The following is a 26227-nucleotide window of genomic DNA, read 5'->3' on the forward strand; positions in this document are numbered from 1 at the left end:
CTCTTGACAGTCGTTTGTTTACCAGCATACCCAAGCTCCCGACCACGCTGGTTTTCGCTGGTCTTTTTGGGGATAATTCGTTAACGAATTATGCCCGAAAAGACCAACGAAATACAGATCATTTTCGGGGATAGTGAACACACGTGAAAGATGAACCCATGCAAAAAAGAGTTCAAAATAGAAATGAACATTCGGATTCACTCTCTCCACTCATGTTCCAATTCATGCTCATGCTTCATCCTTGATGCTACCAACCACATCGCTAGTTCTACTTCGAATCACTTTGCCAGTTGCGCCATCATATTATTATTCATTATCGTGCTATTTACTGGTTTGGTTGTATGAAGGGGTACTGATACTAAATGAATTAAAAGAAATAAATAAAACAATAAAAATAACAGATTAACTATTAAACACGCATTTCTAACAATGAGTAAAGGGGTTTGAAGTTATTGGAGCTGGATGTTTTAAAAATTAAATAAAACTTTAAATCATCAAAAAAATAATAAAAATGGAATTGAACTCAGGTCGACCATGGTACAAACATTACACCATTAACATTTGACCATAACTACTTCATGAACATGAATTGTTATCTATCACTTTAAAACCCTTCAAATATAGTACAATGAACAAAGAGATGTGTAAAAGTTCATCGATGCGTGTGAGAGAGTAGGGCTGATGAATAGAAAGAGATGGCATGAGTTTGTGTTCATTATCCCCGAAAAATTTCGCTTGGGTAGAACCAGCATACGACGGCATAGGACCAGTTAAAATTAACAAATGAACTCAATGCGTTCGCGATGCAAAATTCTAGCAATTTTTAATAACTGTGGTTCATTTTTAACGACTGTTAATTTTAAACCATTTCTTTCGCGATGTCGGCTTATGTTAGATTTAACTGTCAAATTTTTCACTTTTTGTCTATTCGTTCTTAACGCTTCGACTTGTTCTCTTTCACAAACCGTGAGAAAAACGTGCCAACTTAAAAAGCACATATTCAATAGTTGACAGTGAATCGAAGTTAAAGAAACACCGCTACTAGGGAGCGAAAACAGTTGAAAGGTCTCTCGTATCGATTTTGTAACATAATCATTATTTTCTTATTACACATGTTGTAAACCTATCTCTACGAAATCCATTAAATTGACGGATGGGTTGTTTGTATTTAATGTGTTAAGTTTAATTGTAACATTTTCTTTAAAAAGGAAATATAGGAGTGATAGAACTCTATATCTATCATGAAATAATGTTGATATGGCATTGCTAACCAACTTATTCCTCTTGTTCGTCGATACTCAAACCTGCATCGGACTATGTAGGTGAAACAATAACGACTATCACAATTACATTTCGTAATTGGCAATGAGCAGATGAATTTCTATGGAAACCACGATTGTTAAGCGACACATAATTTAGATAGATTATTTTCCTAATATATTAAGTTATCTAAACAAGTATTCTTATCCAACTGTCATGGATTTGATTTAACGGAAGTGTTCGTAGAGATTGGAGGTAGCAGTCCCCCGTAAACCTAGTGTTAATGCAGACCGAAAAGAAAAATAGTATTTCGAATTTCCGCGTATGTCCAATTTCACTGCTTCGTGTTATTTTGGTTGCAGCGAAAGGTTTAAGCATTGATTAATTGATATTATTCCGATTGAAAATTTAAAGTTTATAACCTCTTTTTATAAAATTCGACCAGAAGGAAGTTTATTTTGCATTTGTCAATGTATGTGTCAAATCAGTACAAGTTGCTAAAAAACTATAAAATTTAGAATTCCGTGCATCTCCGAATTCGCGTATAATAGTTACCGCTTTTCTCGGGGACTACCTATGCTTTTCATTCCAGATTGTTTTCAATACTTGAATTATTCTCTGAATAGATAGTTTTTTGTAACTTGGTGGCTGACCTAAATCCAATTTTTATGTTTTGTTTTTTTAAACGCATGTTTGCTTTTCAGGAATTCATTTTAGGCTCGACATACACCCTTTCTACCGTTAAAGCAAGGTGCATTAAAGAGATCTAGTGATGGAAAAGCGTCTTAATGGACTACCATAATTGAGGAACCTTACGTCATTTTAAATTCATTAACAATCAGATTCCGCTAATGCAGCATAGCAAATAGAACATAATTCTTAGTACTTGAGTGCAATTTTGCATGTTTATTGATGTTATCGGGAAAATTTGTCAAATTAACAAAATTGTTGATAATTTGTTTAGTTACGAAATCTAAATTCAAGTAAGTAAAAATACCAATTTCACTTGAATCGTCTATTCGTCTCGTAGATAATGATAATTTAATGTAGAAAAAGTAATATAAACGATTTTTAATTGTCATCCTTGAATATTTCGTTAACACACTGAATTATATAATAAACTCACGAAATATCACTCATTTTATTTACTGCTTAATCTTTATTTTAATGTTAAATAAGAACTTGCAAGGCCCCAAAAATGTTGAATAATTATAAGTATTTAGTAATGCACAAAACATATATGATAGCCATTTCCACCAGGGAAGTATGACTGAATATAAACAAACTAAACATTGATGAAAATGATGATTTTCAATACAATTTCGGTTGATTTCATATCGTGTTTTCATGAAATCGGCAAAACAACAGTTAAATGATAAGTATAGATTTGTTCAAAACTTGATGTTTCGTTGAAAAGCGATCATGTAAAAAACGTGTGTTGTAATTTAAATAATATTTTAAATAATATCTGCTGTATATCAGATGTTTAGAAAACTTACATTATAATTAAAATATATGTGGCTACACTATACTAATCGAAGGAATTGTTATTTTGCATTTATATTCTGGTATTTTGGCTATTTATGGTTATAAAAGAATTATTATATCAAAATAAAAAAAAAAAACAAGAAAAAACCGTATACATTGCAAAATGATGTATCATTTAGATAATCTTTTTGCCAAAATTCATGACAATACCTCTAATATGTAAAAAGATATTCAGATTTGAAGTCAGTCATCCCTGATTATCATATATGATAGACATCGTTATGTTACGGTGTTAAAAACGTTTGGTTTTCTTTGTTTCTGTTTGAAATAGGTTACACAGTCTGATTCTTAGTTACGCGGTTCTCGATACACGCGGATTCCAAGATACGCGGTTTTCTAAACTTGACCATTTATATCTGAAATCAAAAGAATGTTTATTGTTGTTTGTTTTATTGAAAAATTGTGAAAAAAGTTGTTACAAAATAAATTGTATTCTTGCATTCCGCCTTTTAAGTATTTTCTCTAAATATCTTTATTTTGTTGCACAAATCGTTTTAATAAAATAATAAAATGTATACAAGTATTAAATTAAACAAATAATATTCATGTATTATATGCATTTGGGTTAAAAAACGTGATATTCGGGATACGCATATGCCACGGGTACGCAAAAACCTCGTATCTCAGGAACATACTCTGGAACCTTTAAATTAAAAAAATATAGTTTCAAAGTATAAAATAGTTTTTAATAATTCTTAGTTAATTATTTTTATTTCACATGAAAGAATTCGATCATTTATGAGCATGAGCCTGCAGTGAGTCTTTTGTTACATATTTTTCAGGCTTAAGTAATCAAGGCTGAAAATCTGATGCTAGTTTCGCCTGTGGTTTTATAGTAAGTGTTGAAATTATTTCAGCCGCCAAGTGTAAAAATAGTTATAAAAAAACGTGACTTGAATCGTAAACCCCTCTATAATTGGAATTTATAAAGCTACACGTACCGAATGGGAGATAATAATAACACATTGAAAACAAAAAAAAAATGGACAAAAATAATATTTTATGTCATACTATTCCATGCACTTTCCTAGCATTAGGACTATCGTGCATGTGAAATATAATAGATTAAAATTGTAATTATTTTTATCTATGAACAGCCCTTATGTATATATAGATACTGGACGTGAAATATTCTCAACTATTGTTGACCATTATGTTAAGCCCGAGTATGGAACAAAGATCTTGAAATAGACTAAAACTGCACTAGTCAATTTTACTAGTCTTTATAATAATATTATTCTCCTGCAAAATAGTTGATGCTTTTGCTGGTGATGACGATCTTGAAGATGGGCGAGATGATGTAATAAGATGTGGAGGAAGCGATGTAGACGTACTCATAGCAGCAGAAATCACTGTAGAAACGTCGGTTGGTTTTCCGTTTTTGATGAACGGTGGACGATTTATAATTGGCGAAGGCAGCGGACTGAACAGAAAAGTGATTATTTTGCAAAGTAGTGTGCATAGAATTGCCTCATGGAACACAGCATATACACGGTAGTTGGAGCCTTCGAAAGGATCTTTCAATGCTGGGCAAAGCATGTGGTTTAGATTTACTTGTACGGGCTACAAAAAAAGGAATATATTTCAAGTTAATCTGAGTACATTTTATGTTTATGTTATGTGTTTCATGAATAATAAACAAAAAATCATTTAAATTAAAACAAATTGATTGGGTTGTTAAAAGTATTGGATAGTATGAATCTTTCGTTGAGATTCATTCATATGAATCTTCATTGATGGGTATTTCGAATCTCGAGTCAAATCTTCAAAGATTCACAAATCTTCAAAGATCCATGTATCTTCAAAGATTCATTAATCTCTTGAGAAAACTTGCCCGTTGTGCGTTCAAACTTCGCATGGACCGTCTCCCCGTAGCAAAACAAACTATCTTGCTGCGTGGTACTTTCCAAGAAGTCTCGAAAGGCTAGGATAGGATAGCATGACCATGTAGGCTGTTACGCCAAGAAGAAGAATAATACAAAGTCCAAAGTTTATGATTGAATACAGATTTATGAATCCCTTTGATTTGATGAATTCTTAGCGATTTGTTAATATTTTGAGATTCTAAATATTTATATCAATGAATCATTCCAACCGAAGTTCAGATTCATTTAATCATTCCAAAGATTCATTCAAAATCACTAATCTGAATCAGTTTTCCCCTGCACTATTTGTGAGCAAGGGAACATGGGTGTATGTATCACTTACATTGAATGAAAAAAAAACTTTAACCACAAAAATCACAATGTTTCAAGCATATTTCATTTCAGATAAGGTATGAACACATTGCATGTGATTTGAAGATATACGATTGGATGAATTTATTACGATTAAAAATAATACCATACAAGCCGCTATTGAATAACAGTGCAAACAGCTTTTCTTGCGCACACAACTAAGTTAGCATTTCAATCATCTGTTCGGCAATAAAATTAATCAGATTGAACATTAATCGTTCCATTTGATGAAAAATCGGGAAAAGGAACAATTTATCAGAATAAATATTAAAACCAGAATGACGAGAATTCGTAAAATTTGAAAACTTAAGTTCACTATCGTGTTAATAACTTCAATTATTTAATTAAAATTTCCGAAATAAAAAAAATACATGGATCGTCAGCTTGATGTCATCTTTGCTAATCCTGTAGCAGTGTCGGCATGCACTGTAGTTATCAATTTTACATCGCCGCTCCTTAACATAAACGTCTACCATCCCGCAATTTAAGTTGAATTGACTGTACCGTATTTTCCTTTAAGATCGAGCTTAAATGTTCGTAGATTTAACCAGTCGTACTGTCGCGTGCGCGAAGCTAGCCTCGCTGCGCGTTTCTTTATACAGGCACTTTATACGGTCACGCCGACTGAAGACCAAACTAAATACTCAAACTCGTTCTGATGGTGAAATGACAAATTTTGTTGAAACTAATTCGCGTTTTATATCTAATTATTGCTGACCGATCGCGGTCAGCAGTTCTTCGGCCGTCCGTTGGCAATCGATCACGGTCGGCAGTTCTAATTATTGCCGACCGATTGCGGTCAGCTGTTCTTCGGTCTTACTATAAACAATTGCAGATAAACGGGGCATTGACCAAACTGATAGTGGCAACATCAGCGGCTCTACCAATAAATAATCAGAATCTACGTAGCCGAAACGTACAGATAGTCGAACGCAGTTTTGAAGTCGTCCCAGAATTCACCTATCATGGGTTAAAGGTCAGCAACGACAACCACATGGTAGCTGAACTGCACGCAGGGATGCTGGCTGCCAACCGGTCATTCTATAGCATCAATTATCAGATCACCTCGAAGAACCTGTCGCGACGGACGATGCTGGGACTATATAGTACCTATTATAGTACCGGTACTCACATACGCCTCTGAGATATGGACACTGTCCAAATATGACGAAACCCTCTCAGCCGCGTTCGAGAGGAAGATGCTCAGAAGGATACTTGACCCCGTATGTGTGGAAGGACAATGGAGAAGCCATTATAACAACAAGCTATACGAAATGTACGGTGATCTCACTGTAGAGCAGCGTTTCAAGCTCGTCAAAGTCCGGTGGGCTGGCCGTGTTGTACGCATGGAAACGGACGACCCAGCCCGTAAAGGCCAGCCCAGCCCAGCGTGGTACGCCCAAACTGTACGGCAAGATGGCGTGGAGGCGTCCATCATTAAGGCCTAGATAACGGACTGGCAGACGAAGGCGCGAGACCGTGAGCGGTTTTGGACACTCCTGAGGCAGACCAAGAACGTCGATCGATCAATGAAGCAATGAAGTGGGAATTGTTTTATTTTTCTACACTTTAATGCGTAACTGGCTTCTTCTTCCTTGGCTCAACAACCTTTGTCGCTCAAGGCCTGCTTGTACCACTTGAGGGCTTAGCTGTCAGTAACTTATTGATTCTCCCCCCCCCCCCCCCCATAGCAGGATAGTCAGTCCTACGTATGGCGGCACGGGCCATTCGAGATTTGAACCCATGACGGGCATGTTATTAAGTCGTACGACTTGACAAGTATTTAGAATGTTTAGCGCCATTCGAACAGAAGATTGTTACATTATTGTTTTTTTTTTGTTTTTTTTTTGTTCGCAAACACGTTTGATGTATAATTATAATTTTTTTGTTCGGCCACTCTCCCGCCGCGCTCCGTGATTTTTTAGTATTTTTTGGTTTTTCTACGCCGCATTGCATTGTTGCCTGTTTTACTGACTATTAAGATGTTACATATCATCGTTTCGTCTAGGCGAATTGTTTCGTTACACCGCAACTGTACTTTCCTGCTGTTTTTTCGGCTTAGCAGTGTTGTGCTGTGATTACGTGTGATTTCGTGATGGCGACTATTTGTTTCTCGTGTGCTGAACTGCTAGGGGCCACCGGCTGCATTATCAGTTGCATATTGTGACGCTACGTTCCACCGCGGCTGTTGCAAATTGCCCCCCAAGCTGATTGACGCGGCATTGTCCAATGTCGACCAACACTGCCTTACTAGCAAAGAGAATGAAAGGTGTGCGAGTTTCAGGCGAGAGGCATCTAGAAGCATGGGAATACGGTTGGAAATACGCGGAATTACGCAGAGGCGCGAGCGTGTTTTGGTTTCTACACAGAATTTGCACTCACACAATCACACATGTGTAAATGTGTACGTTCACTTTCAGCCGCCGAATTGCCACGATCAACACAATAAATGGTGAAAGATAAGCGCAGCTTCATTTCAATGTGCACTACACTTCAACACTGAGCGAAACTTCGATCGCCTGGAACTTAGGCTAACACGAGCGCGGCCTTACACGGCGAACGCTTGAGCTGAACTGACGATTTCGTGTGGTGGCAAGAAAGGGAGCGCACAGAGGAACACTCGCTGCACTAGTGCGAGCGAGACACCGATACCAGCATGCCGCTGCGAGAAAACCAAACTGTGAACGCACACTTTCACACATGTGTGATTGTGTGAGTGCAAAAATTGTGTAGAAATCAAAACACGCTCGCGCAACCGCGTAATTTCGCGTATTTCACACAGTCTCCCCCTGCTTCTACATGCTCCTCGCCTGAAAGTCGCAAACTTTTTCATTCTCTTTGCTAGTAGGGGACACTGATCGATGAGCTGGTGCGATTTGCTCTCTGAGCGTATTAAGCAAGGTCAATAACACTAAACCGCAGTCGCCGATGAAACAGAAATCACGTAGAAATACAATTCAGGAAAGCGTTCTCGTAGAAATTCTCGTAGAATGCAGGAACAAAACGCTTCAACACAGCAACACAGCAAAACTTGCGACAGGAACAACTTAACAAAACTCAAACATGAGCGGTTTCAAAACAAAAATCACACCAAAAACAGACGGCACACAGAAGCAACGCAGAAACACGTCCCAACGCTTTAGAATGTGTGCTATTATTCTATTATATTACATTACTATATTATATTATTTTATTATTATGTGCTATTATACGAGGCGATAAAAATTGAGACTCCTCGGGTTTGCCGAAAAAATGTGATAACTACTTGCAGCTTGCCTTTCGATGACTCCAGTTTGCGATGGCGTTGGCTGATGTATGTTCCGGGATGGCCGTCCGCAGTACGGTACCCACAGAAGCGCCGTCCTGCGATGGCGCTGGTAGTTCTATGTCCTCGATGACCGCTCTAGATTCACCGTCTGCCGCCTGTGGCACGGTTCTTGCAGAAGCGCAGCCCTGCGATGGCGCTGGTTGTTGCACGTCCGCGGTGGCCTCTCCAGATGCACCGACCGCTGCCCGTGGCACGGTTTCCGCGGATGAGCGATGTAAAGACCCCAGGTCTGCCACGGTCGAGTTCGCAAGCGGTATGTACCGCGATGCAGAAACTTCGCGGACCAACGAAGTTAACCGTTGCTACAGTGCCATCAGCAACAAAACTGCACCTAATGGTGCGTTCGGGGTCGATGACCTTGAGCGGTTGCTGAAACTCGTTCGTTTGTGCTACCGCTGGAGGTAATTTCAATTCGTGCTCATGTTCCATAGTGAGAAATTGCGCATGTTAATGTAATGTATAACGTGCACCTCAACTATTGTCTCACCGTCCGACGTATCGTCTGTTGGCCGCGCTCCTAGGTGTTTCGCGGCCTTAACTGTGTTACGACACGGTTCACTCACGCACGTGATTCATCGTGATGCTAGTTTGAGCAGATAAACATAGAGAGCGCTGACTTCGTAGAAAGGATGGCATCGATGCCACGATCGTAGGGCGAAATATTTTAACATGACTCAGCCATACCCAAGTTGTCGGCAGAGCCGAAGTTTTTCAGAGAATTTTCTGTGTGCCAAAGCGAGATGCCCTGTCTTCTCTCTCTAGATTTTGGACGGCAAAGCGCCGCGCGTGTAGAGATGTGTGCGTGTGACGAAAAACGATGGATGAAAAACGCGAGGAGCGGGGTCTGAAGTTTTTCGTTGGTCACACACACATGCATCCACCAGTGGATTGCGCTACACCGAGTCTACCCATCTTTCTCTATCTACCATGATTTTTTCTGCTTTCGCACTCATTCGGGTGTTAGGCATCCTCAGTCTGTGCAGAACTTTCGTAGAGGAAGGATGTGCGGGAGTGATGTGCGATTTCTTGTGTCCTCTACTTTCCTTGTTTACGTTTTGCGCAGTGTTGCTTCTTCTTCCATTGTGGAATAATTTATCCTAGCTAACTTGTTGAGGTAAGTTTCTTGATCTCAAATGTGCTTCAATGTACTAATTCAACTAATGCTTATCGTCTTCAAAGTTATAGATGCATGCGCCATTCATCAACGCCTACCTGTTTTGCATCATCAACAATCTTCAAAGTGGGTGACGAAAAGAAATTGTTTTCCAGTTTTAAAATATTAAGGTAAGTGTTGCTCTCGTGATATACGCAAAACTGCATACATTAATTATTGGTTTATTTTTATTGACAGCGTTCAGCACAACTCAGCCACAAAACAACGCGCTGGATTGCGCTAAGAACCTGTCGAAACGCGCGCAGCCCCTGGGAGCGGTAGGAGAAAGGAAGAACGAGAGGAGCAAAAACTAAAGCCAGCGCGTAGCTCTGATGGTACCCCGGACGCGGTAAGAAGAAAAAAGATCGAGAGGAGGAAGAACGGTAAATTTGGAAGGGAGAGACCGTTCTGCCGTCTACACAGTGTGAGTATGCCAAAGCACGTGTTGGAAGGGAGGGAAAAAGTTGGAATAAACAGCATGCGAATGTGTGCATACAGCAAATGTAAACATGTGTGCCTCATCATTTCTATAAGCAATCCGAAAAGGGGGTGGAGCAAACACATTTGTATGTGTGAGGTGCAGAAGAAATCAGAGCGTTATAATGTGTGTGAACGCGATCGTTCGGGTGGAAGGTGTCTATGTGTGCGTGAAACCACATTTCCACTTCTTCTGCAAGTGGGTACGTAAGTGCCCAAGGACGCAAAAACCGACGGCGGCCTGTGTAATCTGAGCTCTCTACAAAGCTCTCCATGAAGCTCTCGTTTGCAGGCTTGTCGAGAGCTTCGCCACAGGCGCCCGAACCATCCGCCACGCACACATCTAAACGTTCTGGTTTCTTCAGCCGCTCACGCATACCAATGTGTTTGCTCCTCCCCCTTTTTCGGATTACGTATAGAAATGATGAGGCTGTTCACATTTGCTTTACACACACATGCATGCTGTTTATAAAATAATATCTCTCTCCCTTCCCACATGTGTTTTGGCATACTTCCGTTGTGTAGAAGGCAGAACGCTTTCCCCCTTCCAAATTTACCGTTCTTCCTTCCTCCTACCGCGCTCGGAGTACCATCCGTGCTGCGCGTGTTAAGCTGGCTTCTGTTAAGTAATGACGTCCTCACCGAGGGCTGAATGAAGCAATAATAAATGTTAGTAGTATGTATTACTATGGAGAGTTTAGCGCATAGGATTAGATCAAAATTTACGTTAATATTTTAAAACTGGAAAACGTTTTCTTTGCGTCGCTCACTTTGAACATTGTTGACGAGGCCAGCATGTAGTCGTCTTTGATAAATAGCGCACACACCTGTAACTTTTTAGACGCCAAGGGTTAGTTGAATGTACCTGTACAACAACACATATGGGCATGAAACTTACCTCAACAATTTGCTAGGATAAATCATTCTATAACTGAAGAAGAAGGAAGACGGCCCAAAACGTAGACGAGCAAAGTACGTCGCACAAGAAATCGCACCTCACTTCAGTACATCCTTCCACAGGGAAAGTTCTGGACAAACTGAAGATGCCTCACACCCGGATGAGAGCGATAGCAGAAAAATCATGGTTGATCGAGAGAGATGGGTAGACTCGGTCCAGCGCAATCCGCTGGTAGATGCATGTGTGTGTGACGAACGAAAGACTTCAGACCCCGCTTCCCCCTTTTTCCTCCATCATTTTTCGTCACACGCACACACCTCTACACGGGCGGCGGTTTGCCGTCCAAAATCTAGAGAGAGAAGACAGGGCATCTCGCTTTGGCACACAGAAAAATCTCTCAACAACTTCGGCTCTGCTACTTGAGTAAGGAACGACGGCTGAAGAAGCGCCCTTTTCTCGCGTAAAAAAGTCCGCGAATAGTAAATGCAAAAAGTTCTTTTAACACTTTATTCAAAACGGAAGGGTTAAAAAAATACTCTTTCTTCCGGGACTTTAATATGCGAGAAAACTGCGTTTGTTCAGCCGTCGTTCCTTAAGTACAGTATCGGACAGAAAGATAAGCACCCGTTGGGCCAGGTTTATTGTGGTTTGTATGTGTTTGTATGTGTTTGTGTGTGTGTGTGTGTGTGTGTGTGTGTGTGTGTGTGTGTGTGAGTGTGTGTGTGTGTGTGTGTGTGTGTGTGTGTGTGTGTGTGTGTGTGTGTGTGTGTGTGTGTGTGTGTGTGTGTGTGTGTGTGTGTGTGTGTGTGTGTGCATGTGTGTGTGTGCATGTGTGTGTGTATGTATGTTTGAATGTGTATTGGTGTGTGTGTTTGTTTCACAAGTATGTCGTTTCGGATAGTTTTGTTAGTAGTTTTTTTGTGTTTTGGGTTAGGTTTTTGATGTAATAAGCAGGACCACCGCCCTCGCGATCAGTGTTTTTTCGATATATTAACAATTTTACGGTCTTCTTTCGCCGTGGTCTTTTGAGGACGTCTGGTTGACTTGCGCGTTTCGGTTGTCCAAGCGCGTTTTGGTTGTCTAAGCACGTTTCGGTTGTCCGAAGCGCGTTTGCCACAAAAGTGCGCGATCGTTCCATTATGAACTCGATCGTTTTGCGCTTAATGCCAGCAGCAGCCAGTCGCTTCATCATATGGTGCTGATAATCGGTACAATGTTTACCTCGACCCATTGTTACTAACATTGCTTGCTTGGACCGTCAAGAACGCGCTGGTTAAAAAGTTGGACACGGCTCATCCCGTGCTCAGCCTGCGTTCTGCTTCTACACGTGATGAATTACATCGTTGTAGAGCAGCGATAAAAGTGTATGGATAAAAACTATCTATGAGTAAGCGAGTGAGCGTCAACCCATTTAAATCGAGAACAGAATACTGCCGCGCTCATGAAACAAAACGCCCATTGAAAAGAACAACTGCGCGCAAGCTCAATGCACGCACAATGTTTCCTATGTACACACCAGCTTCAACGCAGAGATGCACGCTGGCCTTTCAATGTCGTGCACTGGAGAAACACCTGTGAGGGAATGCCGAGTTCATTGCTATTGTGCGCGTTTTCATTTCGCACCGCTGTCGCACAATCATGAAACAGCACACCTGCGTTCTCGTCCGAAGAACATTCGCTGCTATCGATGCAAACTTTAGCTTTTATCCAAGTGTGAACGCACGCTGTTTCACATGATAACACACATAATCAGAATGTTTTGAACGCAATATGAAACCATGTCCAGCTACGTTTCTTCAGACAAAAACCCGCGCACTCGCACACACACACACACACACACACACACACACACACACACACACACACACACACACACACACACACACACACACACACACACACACACACACACACACACACACACACACACACACACTCACACACACACTCACACACTCACACACACACACACACACACACATAAACCTGTCCAAACGGATGCATGCTGCGTTGAAAACACTAGGGTCCTATCATTCTGTCCGATACTGTACCCTTTCGCTGGTTCCTGCTCGGCGCTACGATCGATGCCCTTTCCCTTCGGTGGTTCTTCGGTGAATCTTCGTGTTAACTGTTGCAAATATGGCTGAGTCATGTTGAAATATTTCGAATATAAAAAAAAACACCTTGTACGTCTGAAAATTTCATATTCCGCCTGTGAAAAATAGCATCAACGCGGTCAAACAACAACTTTTGACTGCTTAACTGAATTTTGTACTACTGAAACTGTTTTGCAGACATTCGATTCTAACTTGTAAAACCCTACATTAAGTTGAGTCTTTTTTTCAAACGATCATGATCATACGCTTGCAAAGTTCGGTAGATTTGTTGAAGAATTTCCCAACAAACTCAAGAAATTCGGCCTTAACAAAATTTTTCGTTCGAAAAATTCCACCAATCTGGCTGTCATGTTGGTGTCATTTGACACTCATTTCGCCGCTAAGGTGTTCATTTAACTGGTCTTTTTGAAAACTGGTGTTGATGCCTTACGGTAGCCAATGTGCATTTTACAATTAGAATTAGGAAAACTAGGGTAATTTATACAGAAAGGATTAGATCTTAATTTCCAAATAAGAAGAATTAAAAGAACAGTGAATTTGACAGGGACATTAGCACTTGAAACCTCGGCCACTCACGAGCAAAATGAACTATGCTACAAAAATTCGATCGTTCCGCTTTGTATGGCAAAAAATCCGCAACGAATTGAGGTACGAAAATGTTCGCATATCAGAATAATTCCATAAATCATGGTTGATGTTTTTGAAAAAAGTTTTGTAAAAGCAGTTTGGTAATTGTTTTGGTTTTTTTCTTCAATGTTTTGGGTGATAAAAAATCATTTAATAATTGGTTTGCCTTAACTAAATACTGAACTCGATGAGAATCAAGTTACTTATTGATTTCCCACCATAGTAGGATAGTCAGTCCTACGTATGGCGGCACGGTCTATTTGGAGTTTGAACCCATGACTGGCATGTCGTACGAGTTGACGACTGTACCATGAGACCGGCTGAGTGTCATGGTATACCAGTTTTAAAAAAGACCAGTTGAATGAACACCTTGGCGGCAAAATGAGTGTCAAATGACACCAAAACGACAGCCAGATCGATCGATTTTTTTTATCGAAAAATTGTGCTGAGGCCGAATGACACATTTTGCATATCATCTTGTGTGTTTGCAGCCCAAAATAAGAAGCGTTTTACAGAACGGGCCAACATTATTTTCTTTTATTAACTTTGTATCATTATTTGATTACAGGGTTTTCCAAGTCACTCTCGAATAATTTCAACCAACAAAATCAATTTTAATTAATTTTTAATTTGATTTTCAACCCTTCATCGACCTGCTGCCATCGATTTTCACAGGGATTTGAAGCAAAATCGCATCAGCACTTGACAGGTGAAGTGTTGAAAATCATTCTGAAGAAATTAAAAATTATTTTGATTGAAATGAAATGTATGATCGATTTCGAATGACAATTGCATGCGGTGAATAACAGTATCTACATTCGAAACTGTCTTGAAAATCCCTGAATGGGTTTGTGCATTTTCTAAAAATTGTGGAACTGTCAAAGGGTTGAATAAGTTTAATAGGATTCAACATAGACGTACAATAAATGATGATTTTAAGTTATTTAAAAAAAAATGAAATCAACAAAACCAAAATAATTAGATGTCAAAAGACTCACAGATGCTATAACTTGCAGGATTCCAAAATGATAGAGTATCAAAGTAGCGTAACCAATAACGTTCCAGGTGAAATCATTTAGAGGTTCCATATTATAGACTCCTACAATGTAAGAAAAAAGGTTTTAAACATAGTAAATGGTGTGAGTATTAAAATAATACACCTTCCATAAATAATAATCCCTTCCAGACAACTTACCTCCACTTTTTAATAAGAATATAGGTATAATACACATGAGTGCGTGTTGAATCCAGTAGATTGATGATTCAAGTGGTAGCTGACGGCTATCTGTTTCTGGAAACATGAAGGCTAGTAATGGACCATTTAAATAGTTCATTTGTAGTCGAAAAAGTACGGTACTGCTTTTGGTTGATTTGTTACAGGCCAATAGATATATCTGAAAAATTATAATTACAGTTAATAAAGTAAAGACGATTACTAAAGATAATATAGATGTTTTACCATAATTGGCTTACCTGCATTATGGTGGTAATATGGCACGGATTTAAAATGTAAATAACAGTTCTAGTTGCAAATTTAAATCCAAGCTCAACACCTAACGTTAATGTCATAGTAACAAGAAGAAATTGTTTACCCCAACTAGGAACAGAAAAGTCAACAGGAAATGCCATTCCTCGAATTGGCGTAGCACTTTGATGCAAGCATCGCTGACAATGAATATCTTCTACAATTCCACTAGCAATTGATGCTGAAGAGAATGAACGTTCTCGATGATGTGGCATAAGTAAATCTCGCGGTTCTTGTTCAACCATATTCCGCTGATAGCTTAAATTATTGAGATTATAATTGCTGGTGCTAAGTGTTCTATTACCGCTAAATGGACTACTGGTAAAGCGATCTATCTGCTGGTATGCGATCGGTTTTAGTCGGCTCACGGAGCACTTGATAGCTATTAGACACAATGGTATTATCACCATTGTTTCTACCAGTTTACGAACAGGTGATAAGTAATCAGCACATTCTGGACCAGTATTCCGAGGCACAGACCCGTTTACGCCATCGTATGCCCAACTGAGTAGCATTATGTCCAGCTAAAAGTTTAAAAACATTCTTATTCATGTTATATTATTATTGTCTATTTGCATTACATTTGACGCAGCAGATATATGTTAAATACGTACCTTGTGAATATTCACCAGGTAATCTGTGTCATCCAACTGTGCAACTGAAATAGTTCGTTAATATAGTTCATCTGGAAGCAGAATTCATGATTGGTAGTATGAATGAACTCATCATTGAATAAAATTAAATTAACTTTTTGGTTCATAGGGCATTCATAATAAACTGAATTCGAATAGATTTGCTACAGAATGCAGCAAATACTAAAGGTTTGAAAGAATAAACCATGCAATTATATGAGGATTTAGCAACTGAATGCTACATGTATCAGTGACTATTCGATTTTACTTTATGAAAACGTATAAATAAGTTTTAATTATTACGATTGAAGATTTACAGGCTATCCTTGCTGTGTGGATACCGTTGTTTATCGAACAACAGTGAAATCTCTCTAAGATGACTCTTCGCAAGTCTCTTTGCAATGATATTTTTTTTCAATTGGCATTTTGACGATGCCGTCTTATTCCATACATATTTTGATTAAATTGGCATATATAACATCCTTGCTTCTTTGGCACAACAACCGTTGTTGGTCAAGGCCTTCCAGTATCCACTAGTAAAGTGAGCTTGGCTTTCAGTGACTTATTGTTACCATAGCAGGATAGTCAGTCCTACGTTGTATTCTATTCTTTCACGGCACGGTCTATTCGGGGCTTGAACCCATGACGGGCATGTTGTTAAGTCGTTAGAGTTGACGACTGTACCACCAGACTGGCCCTTAAATGCACATATTAAATTTTTCTAAGGCGTCGTCCATCAATTATGTAACGCTCATACGTAGGACTTACTATCCTGCTACGGTAAAAAAAAGTCACTGAAAGCTAAGCCCACTTCACTAGTGGGTGCAGGCAGGTCTTGACCGGCAGCTGTTGTTGTGCCAAAAGAAGTAAGGGGGTGGGGAGGGGGTGTCGTCAATCGTAATGATTTATTGCATGCGGGAGAGGGGTAGTTTAACTTTTGTTACGTAACGCAGAATAAAATGTTTTAGATTTTTTTTTCGAATAACAGATGAGTAATAAACGAACATTCTTCTTCGTGACATAAAAAGCTTCGCAGGTGGTGCACAACGTAGCCATCATTTGGTTCGTCGAATTTTGTTACCAAGGAAGAAAGGATGGAAAAACTGAACTCTGGATCGTCGCAGTAGCATTGCATTCCGTTAATGCGACGACCACAGTGTGCGCGCAAGTCGATTGTATAGGCAGGCATTTGATAATAGTAGTTTGCGAGTTGCAAGTGACGACACGTGATTGGAAGTAAAAGGTACGAGAATCAACTATAACGCTGTAAACAGTTGTAATTCCAATCCAACTCCTTACTAACCCAATTCATTTCCAAAAAATTGGAGATGGGGTTAATGCAGTCAGTCTTTTTTCCGTCAAAGTTGATCATTGGTAGGCTTTACGAATACATCGAAAATGCAGCCGAAACTCTTGCAACAAATGGTAATTTTGTTGTAGTTGATTTAAAAAGTTGTGAAGTTGTGAATAAACCAGAATTTCTCTCTCTTTCTCTCTCTCTCTCTCTCTCTCTCCCTCTATCTCTCTTTCTCTCTCTCTCTCTCAACCTAATCAACCATCATTCTCCAGGATGCTCATATCTCACATTTCGTGCGGGCTTGAAGTCTTCTGGAACTGGAAGCCCATAGTATGCCCGATTCCCCTGCATAAAGCGTCTCCGGATTTCGCTGCTGACGTCGTTGTTCGAAGTAACGACCGTTCCAAGATAGCAGAACTCCTTTTCTACCTCGAGATTGTCGCCGTCAACTAATACACTGCTTCCCAGATGGTCTGAGTCTCCGGTAAGCAGGTACTTCGTCTTCGTCGCATTGATTCTCAATCCAATTCTTGCTGCTTCGTGGTTCAGTCGGGTGTACGCCTCACACACCTTCGCTGTTCTTCTGCCGATGATATCTATGTCATCCTTGAAGCCAAGAAATTGGAGGAACCGATAGAGGATCATGGCACGGATGTCGTTGTCCAGGCCCACGCTTCGAATGACACCTTCCAGGGCGATGTTGAAAATCCGTCCCCTTGCCTCAGATCGCTGTGAGATATGAATGATTCCAACGTCAAGCTCGAAACTCTCACCTTGCGCTACACCGCAAATGCAAATTGGGTCGGTGGTAGATTTGCTTCCAACAAACCCAGCTTGGTAGTTGCCGACAAAATTCCACCTTTGTAGCAAGGGGCGCAAGTCTGCGGAACAGGATCTGGGACAGGATCTTGTAGGCGGCATTCAGGACTGTGATGGCTCGGAAATTCGAGCAATCCAGCCTGTCGCCCTTTTTTTATACTCCGTAAATAACACCCAGCTTCCACTCCTCATGTACTTCCTCATGCTGATCGGCTGATGCATTTCGACGGTAAGCCTCTCCGGTAAGCCTTCAAGACGGGAATAGCTCGGCCGCCAGCCCATCACTGCCAGCAGACATTTTACTCTTAAGCAGATTGATAGCGCCGGCAATCTCATCCAGAGATGGCGGGGGCACCTCGTCGTATGCGCCAATGCTGTCGCTGTTATTACTACTGTGCTGCTGCTGTGGTGGTTGCCATGTTCAACCACCTGCGCCAGCGTCTCTGCTCCATTCAGGTGTCTTTCGAAGAAGCACTTCCACCTTTCGATCACCTGCCTCAATCACTCATCTTGTTTGTCAGGAGTTTTCCTACTACATTCCGGCACATTGCGGTTTTAGGAGCAAACCCGCTTCGTGCATCCTTCAATCTCCTGTAGAACAAGCGGGTGTCCCCCGACTGAGAAAGCTGCTCCAGCAGCTGTTCATCTGACTTTTCACGCTGGTTGGCTTGGAAGAGCAGAGTCTGCTGTTTCTCCAGTCGTCTGCATTTCTCCACGTTTTGACAGGTTTCATGCGGTACCATCCAGGCGCGCGCTGCATTCTTCTCCGATAGTGCTCGTCTGCACTTTTTGTCGAACCATTCCTTTTTCTCTCCACGTGGTAAGCGGTCGATCTTGTGTTTGGCGTATGGTGGAACGAGCCATCAGCACCGTAGTCGGTGATCTATGAGGGGCATCGCGGCGATGTTGTTGTCGGCCTGAAGCACTTCGCGTACACCTCCGCCACATCAGTGCATTTCAACCGGTCCAGGTTGAGCCTTGGGGTGGGCTGACTCCGTTGGTTGTTAACCACGGAGAGTTTCTGGCGCAGCTATATTATGACCAGGATCATCCTCGCTCAAGCAAAGATCTTCTGTCTGTCGTCGTTCCTCAGCATAAGTATTACTGTTAATATGTATAAGTAATGAATAAACCCGAGCGGATCTCCTTTTCATAGCTCCTTTTCCTTAACATTACATAGCGATCCTGTCAGGAGCAGTCTAAAGCCGGCAACAAAACCTCTTGCAATAAACGGAAGTGGTATCTTACAAGTGTCGTTAAAATCCTTTTATAACCAAAAATACTTCCAAAGAGTAGGCAAACATAGCTAGTGACGTTACAATCCTCACATCGGGTGGTCAAAAATATCATAGAAGAAAAACTCCATCGAATAAAAACTTTTTTAACATAAAGAATAATTGGGTGTTTCCAATACACTGATTTACACAAAGGTTATACGTGTAAACAATTTATCCGACCGCATGTCCTCGGCGCGGAACAGTCCCAACGGTCAAAAGCCGAAGATTTTATATAGACCTTTCGCTCTTTCTATTTGTCTCTCGCTCTATTTTGAGTGATTTTCCCTTCGTGAGTTGTTCAATTGTTTAATTGTTTATTGTATTTAAGTGATTGGCCAAACAAGCGGCCTTATCACTGAATTAAAGCTAGAACTTAAATAACTAACACAAAGAGCAGGTTAAACGCACTGTACAATGTCAAGACGGATCAACAGAATCTTGTAGGTTGGTGCCAGTCAAATGAAGTGTAACGCTGATTAAATTTACGGGCCATCGCAGTCATAGGGTCGTTCTCGCTGTATGCACGTCTTGAAAGCTCAGTTATTAGTCTGTAGTTACGGAACACTCTAGGAGGGACATTTATGTTGACTCTAGCCAGAAGTTATGGCGAATCTATCTCACCGACAATAAGTTTGGACATAAACGTACATTTGGCATTATCACGTCTCCTACCAAGTGTGTCCAGACCAAACAACAAACAACGAGTATGATACGATGGACGAGGGGTTACATTACGCCACGGAGTGAAGTGTAGGACAATACGTGTAACTCTCTTTTGGACAGCTTCTATCCTATTGGATTATATACTATAGAACAGACACCAAACTGTAGAACTAAACTTGAGGATAGAACAAATATAGGACTTATACAGAGTTAACAAGCAATGCGGGTCATTGAACTCTCTCGAATGACGACGAATAAATTCTAGCGTTTTGTTAGCTTTGTCTAAAATATCACAGTAATGTTGTCGGAAATCTAGTTTGCGGTCCAGGGTGACTCCTAAATCCCTGACCATATGCTATAGTTATACTTTATTGGACTAGCTATTCTAAAGAACGACATTGACGTACACTTATCAACAGAAATTAGCAGGTCGTTATTGTTGCACCAGTCAGAAAAAACATCAACCGATCCTTGCAGAGAAAGAGAGTCAGAAGTGTTCCGTACGACATGAAACAGCTTAACATCATCCGCATAAAGCAGACAATCTGCTTCCGTAATGGCCAGTGTGACGTCATTGATAAAAAGCGAGACCAACAGGGGTCCCAAGTTGCTGCTCTGAGGAATGCCGGATGAACTCTCGAAGACGTTAGACACCGTCGATTTGTATGTAGTAGCTACGTTCAGAGATGTAGGACTTGAACCAATTCACCAGCGGAGTAGAGAGACCGATCCGGGCGAGCTTAGCCAACAGCAAGCGATGGTTCACACGATCAAACGCAGCCTTAAGATCAGTGTATACTGCATCCATCTGAGCTCCGGAAGTAAAGGCTGCGTGGCAGTTGGAGACAAATTCCACCAGGTTTGTGGTAACACTGCGTCGAGGAAAGAAACCATGCTGGCGTGTAGAAATATAAGAACGAGAGAACTACAAGAAGGCAACCTGTTATACCGCGGTAGTTCTCAGCAGAGCTTTTATCCCCTTTTTTGTACACCGGAAACATCACAGAGGATTTCCAGGCCGTGGGTACACTACTTTGTGCAAAAGAGAGTTGGTAGATGTGAGCCATAGGCTCTGCTAAAAATTCGCGGCATTTGGCAAGGATTGCCGTAGGAATACCATCGGGTCCAGGGTTGTATGAGGTTTTGACCTGCTGCAGAACATGCAGTATCTACCGAAATAATAATATCGCGTACATCAATATCAACAACATCACGGGGCACATTATTTAAAGCTGCGTCTAATGATAAGCTTGCATCATCCGTAGTAAAGCAGTCCTTGTAACGGTCAGCAAATAGGTTGCACATGCCTTCCTTACTGATTGTGGAGACGTTGTTATATTTGAGAACAGCGAGGAGCGAGCTGTAACCCCGTTTTGATTCGACATACCTCCAGAATCGTGTTGGGTGTCTGATGAGCGAAACTCACTCGAATGTGATAACGAGTATGTTAGTTACGAGTTACTTATTACGATTGAAGATTTACAGGCTATCCTTGCTGTGTGGATATCGTTGTTTATCGAACAACAGTGAAATCTCTCTAAGATGACTCTTCGCAAGTCTCTTTGCAATGATATTTTTTTTTCAATTGGCATTTTGACGATGCCGTCTTATTCCATACATATTTTGATTAAATTGGCATATATAACATCCTTGCTTCTTTGGCACAACAACCGTTGTTGGTCAAGGCCTTCCAGTATCCACTAGTAAAGTGAGCTTGGCTTTCAGTGACTTATTGTTACCATAGCAGGATAGTCAGTCCTACGTTGTATTCTATTCTTTCACGGCACGGTCTATTCGGGGCTTGAACTCATGACGGGCATGTTGTTAAGTCGTTCGAGTTGACGACTGTACCACCAGACCGGCCCTTAAATGCACATATTAAATTTTTCTAAGGCGTCATCCATCAATTATGTAACGCTGTAAGGGGGTGGACCCCCGAATAGACTATGCCCTCATACGTAGGGCTACGGTAAAAAAAGTCACTGAAAGCCAAGCCCACTTCACTAGTGGGTGCAGGCAGGCCTTGACGGGCAGCGGTTGTTGTGCCAAATGGAGTAAGGGGGTGGGGAGGGGGTGTCGTCAAACGTCTCCGTATAAAGTTGTCTGTTATATTTGTAATATACATTATGGGCAGCGATGATCCTTAATCTGGAGTGTTGTGTACCATTTGTACTTTAAAAGCGAAAGCATTACGCTTTATTTTGCTTTAGACGGCGTAAACGTGCATCAGACCATGGTGGACTGCGACGCGGTGGCATTAGAGGATAACAATCAGATATAAGCACCAGTAGTGTTGTGTTAAATAGTTCCAATGCTGAGTTAAGATCCGGATTACCTTCCAGGAAAGACCATTCGGTAGATTGCAGCAGTTCTGCTCGACGGATAAAATTAGTTCGCCTGTAGTTACGTGTGCCGGACTCACGACTTGGTGAGGTAGAACACCAGGAACGAGCTGTATTGCCAGCACCAGTTAAGCGTAGTTCAACAGGAGGATGATGGACATCAACGGCATCCATGGGGAAAGGTGACATCACCGGTGGGGCACAATAATGTAGGATCTCAGCAGAGAAAATTATGAGATCGAGAATGTTATTCGATGCATTAGGTATAAAGTTGATTTTAGAAAGTCCATTACTCTAGATGCAGTGAAGCAAAGAGCGGCAGTTAATACGTGAATTCTTATAATTGATTCGAAGTGCAGAAACGTTAGAATCATCAGTGTTCCTGGAAAGATTGGGGAAGTTAAAATCCCCGAGAAGGAGAAGCGTATCGGTGGTTGCACAAGCAATATTACACCTGTTTCCATCTACGTTCGAATCTCGTGCCATTTGCATCGAATCGCAAACCGCCTGCTTCGAACCGCATGCCACTACGATCGAATGCGTGCATCCATGGTTGAATCGCGTGCCAGTACGGTTGAATCGCGTTCCACTATGGTCGAATCATATGCCACTACGATCGAATCGTGTGCCGCTACCATTGGATTTCTGAAAGCAAGAGCATAGTAAACTGTTTGTTTACGTTTGAAAGCTGTTTCTATCTTCGCCGACGGCATTTTGTTTGTAAAATTCTCATAAAAGGCAATTATTCACTGATTACACGTAAAATCCTTGTTATCGACGAATATCGTGGTCCCTTGTTGGTAAAATGGTAAAATCCTTGTTTTCAACTAATATTCGGTGTTCGTTGTTGATGGGAAAATCCTTGGTTTCAACCGATATTCGTGGGGTTTACCTATACAGTCTGTTCCCGAGTTACGCGGTTTCTGCGTTCCCGACGAATCCGCGTAACTCGAATATCCGCGTAAGTCGAATTTCACGTTTTTTGACTGAAATACTATTGATTACCCGTAGTTTTTTATTTAATTTGGTATTTTTATACACTTTATCATTTATTTGATATGATTCGGGAAGAAAATTCTAATATTGGGGCTCTTCACGATTTTAGTCAGTTTTTTGTATGGAGTTTGACATTTGGAGGCTGAAATCATGCAAACACTCCATGCAAAACCACACAACAAATTAGCCTGCAATTTTCAGTTTAGATTATTCTAGCCTCAAAGCTAGAATTAGATTCGAGTACCTGCTTGAAAACACAGTGTTGTTTACATTTACCCCAAGGTGCATCAAAGAGATGACGTGGTGGAATCTGGAATCAAAGTGTATGTAGTCCAGGTGGTCTCATAACATGTTTTTTTAAACCAAATTTGAATATCATTTTTTAATAGAATAGGTGAAAACTTTTGTTCAAACAAGCTTTCTTGAGACTTGACGAATACTCAAAACACTCTTAAAATCTTTATTCATAAGCAAAAGCGATAAAAATCAGCCTTTTAAATTCATACACCTTGGGATAAGCCCACCTGTATATTATACACACTCAGATAGCTGCCCGAAAACTGCTATACAATGCAAACAGCTGACAGGCTGAAATTTCAGCCTACGGACTTACAACGGAAAGGGCCCCATTTCTGGCTTTTAAGTGGTTTCAATTTGTTGGAAAAAATGCAATTTTTACCGAACTTGAAGCAAATTGCACTGATTTGACATTTAATCTGTCAAATTTAGAAAACCGCGTATCTCCGAATCCGCGTAAGTCGAGAACCGCGTAACTCGGGAACAGACTGTATTCTGATTTTTTGGGAAATAAATAATAGATAAACAAATAAAATAAATAATGAATTAAATTAAATAATCGTATGTATAATTATAATGTTGTAGTGCATTTTTTTTTGTTGTGACTATAATGTTATGTTGTTTTTTGCTATGAATTGTAATATTTGTTTACATGTGTTCCCACTTTTTTTCAGCCAACTGAAAATGTCTTTCAGATTTTGTATGGTTATATCTCTTTCACGTTTGTGTTTTTGACATTCGAAAATTTTATGTCTTCCCTTTTCAAGGGTCTGGCATATATCGCGCGTACCGTTATCTGTTATTTTCATTTTCTGTAGCCAAAATTCAGATAGGTCATGTCCTGCTAAAATCTTATTTATCATTTTTATCTCATTTCCTTTTAAATTAATTCCTTTGTGCCACAACTCTAGTCTAAATTCTTTTTGGAATTCTAAGAATTTTTTCCCTTTTTCTCTTGATGTGTTTATGAGCCATTTTTGTGTGTTTTTTTTTTTTCATTTCGTTTTGAAATGTTTGGATAGCGTCTGTATATCTTATTTTATTCTGTATTGTGCTTGTTGAGAGAGTTCTGTTTTTCGCTTGGTCGTCGGCTTTGTCATTTCCATCAATTCCCACATGTGATGGGATCCAAAAAATATCTGTTTGTATTTTAGGTGCAATTTTTAGTATGTTGTACAAGATTTGTTCCATTTTATTTTCTATTAATGCGTTCTGAAGGATGTTACAGGATGTTAGACTGTCGGTATATATAATGGGGGTTTCTATTTCATTTTCTTCTGGTATTTTTAAGGCTTTCTCTATACCAATTTGTTCAGTTGTAGTTATGGATGTAGTATTTTTTAAGTTGTAATTATAGAAGTGTTAGTGTTGTTTGTTTTTAATGTAGATACCTATACCCGCTTTTTCTCCTACGATACTTCCATCAGTCAAATTAGTTGGAAGGGCGCGCACGATTGAAAATTTGATTTGTACGTATTTAACCAATGTTGCATATATTATGCCAAAAATGTGTTTTTTTTACTTTCAGTTTGGATGCTGAGTTGTTGAATTTTTCAAAGTTCCTTTTCATGATTTTTATGGGAAGTGTCGACCTTATCCGGAGTGTCCGTCTTTACATAACTTCCCCTGAATGTATCAATACTCAGAGAAAGTGAATATCAAACAATTGCTTCCAAAATAAAATAAAATAGCAATGGTACACGTACATTGTATCTAAACTTTTTTTACATACCTGTCAAATTGAGGATTTGTTGATTGTCCCAAAACGAGTGCTGGTTTGTCAAACCAAGCTACATAATCAAGGTGTGTAATAAATCAACGAATCGTTTATGTTTTGCTAGAGCATGCTATTACACAATATAATTAATTGTTAGTTTTTTAACGCGATTTACCAGGTTAACTTCGAGGCATAATTATGGTTTTGTAGCCCTATCTCTATAAATAACTAAACACTAGCAATGTAAACCACAAATATTCTCGATCAAGTTTGTGATATTGATATGCACACTGCAGAAGTGATAAAGTTGGAAAATAATTATTATACTTTGAACCTTTTGGCCACATTAAACAATTGCTTTAATGAATGTTGGTGCACTTTCTCGAACGTTTGCTTGATCCGATGAGATAGTTTTCGCCAGGTTGAGATAGCTTAAACTTTAAATCTGTATGTAAGGCTGGCCAAACGAATCCAAAAATGATTCAATGTATCTTATGTATACATTTATAATTGAATTTGCGCATACACGCTGCCCTTGCATTTTTCGACTAAATTGCATTTAATTGCCAGTTACACATTGAATATATCACATTTGTATGTTTTACACCAGAGAAAGGAAGAAAATAACTTAAAACATAAAAAACAAGTAATGTGTCGAATTTGCACTCGGCTATTTGTAACACCAAATGATTTATTGCTTATAAATGTATTACTCTGAAGAAAGTAACACTGTTGTCACGAATAAAATGTATTTCTAGTGCACCAAATACACTGTATTTGTACGGTATCGTTTGGTTTTCTCCTATCCTGGCTCTAGTGAAAAACTAAAATCTTCGGAACCTTTGACTACGTCTGTGTTGGGAGTTTCATTATTGTACAAGTGAGCAACAAAATCGATAAGAGAGCAAAATAACATAGTAAAGAGAGTATGATGCATTCTGAGAGAACGGAGCGAGTGAAATTACTGTGGAAAGCAAATTAGATGTCAACTCATACCGGTAAAAAAAAAGTTATTAC

At 40.0% G+C, this 26227-nt stretch overlaps 1 protein-coding gene across 9 annotated transcripts; it reads right to left on the bottom strand.

Annotated features, from left to right (window-relative positions):
* Positions 1–861: 861 nt before the first annotated feature.
* LOC121601046 lies at positions 862–26227 on the bottom strand. 9 transcript variants are annotated; one of them, XM_041929841.1, is made up of 9 exons: positions 25924–26044; positions 25226–25500; positions 22655–22845; positions 22194–22582; positions 15785–15855; positions 15119–15694; positions 14841–15039; positions 14644–14744; positions 862–4371 (listed from the first exon to the last, which is right to left on the bottom strand). In XM_041929841.1, the coding sequence occupies exons 6-9, from the start codon at positions 15683–15685 to the stop codon at positions 4012–4014; spliced, it is 1227 nt and encodes a 408-aa protein (XP_041785775.1). In that variant the 5' UTR covers positions 15686–15694; positions 15785–15855; positions 22194–22582; positions 22655–22845; positions 25226–25500; positions 25924–26044; the 3' UTR covers positions 862–4011. The 9 variants fall into 9 exon arrangements, with proteins under 9 accessions (XP_041785775.1, XP_041785778.1, XP_041785779.1 ...); XM_041929844.1 differs by lacking the exon at positions 25924–26044 and adding an exon at positions 26051–26227 and having other exon boundaries at positions 22194–22845; XM_041929845.1 differs by having other exon boundaries at positions 22194–22845; positions 25226–25340.

The sequence above is a fragment of the Anopheles merus genome, unplaced genomic scaffold, assembly GCF_017562075.2.
Source record: "Anopheles merus strain MAF unplaced genomic scaffold, AmerM5.1 LNR4000021, whole genome shotgun sequence".
Classification (NCBI taxonomy): domain Eukaryota; kingdom Metazoa; phylum Arthropoda; class Insecta; order Diptera; family Culicidae; genus Anopheles; species Anopheles merus.

What these genes read in the sequence shown, in the direction of transcription:
- LOC121601046 (XM_041929844.1), bottom strand. Translation starts at nt 15,685, where the DNA reads ATGCTACTCAGTTGGGCATACGATGGCGTAAACGGGTCTGTGCCTCGG. An exon ending in ATATTACCACCATAATGCAG is followed by an intron (nt 15,040 to 15,118) that starts GTAAGCCAATTA and finishes ATAATTTTTCAG; the next exon opens with ATATATCTATTGGCCTGTAA. An exon ending in TCCTGCAAGTTATAGCATCT is followed by an intron (nt 4,372 to 14,643) that starts GTGAGTCTTTTG and finishes CTTTTTTTGTAG; the next exon opens with CCCGTACAAGTAAATCTAAA.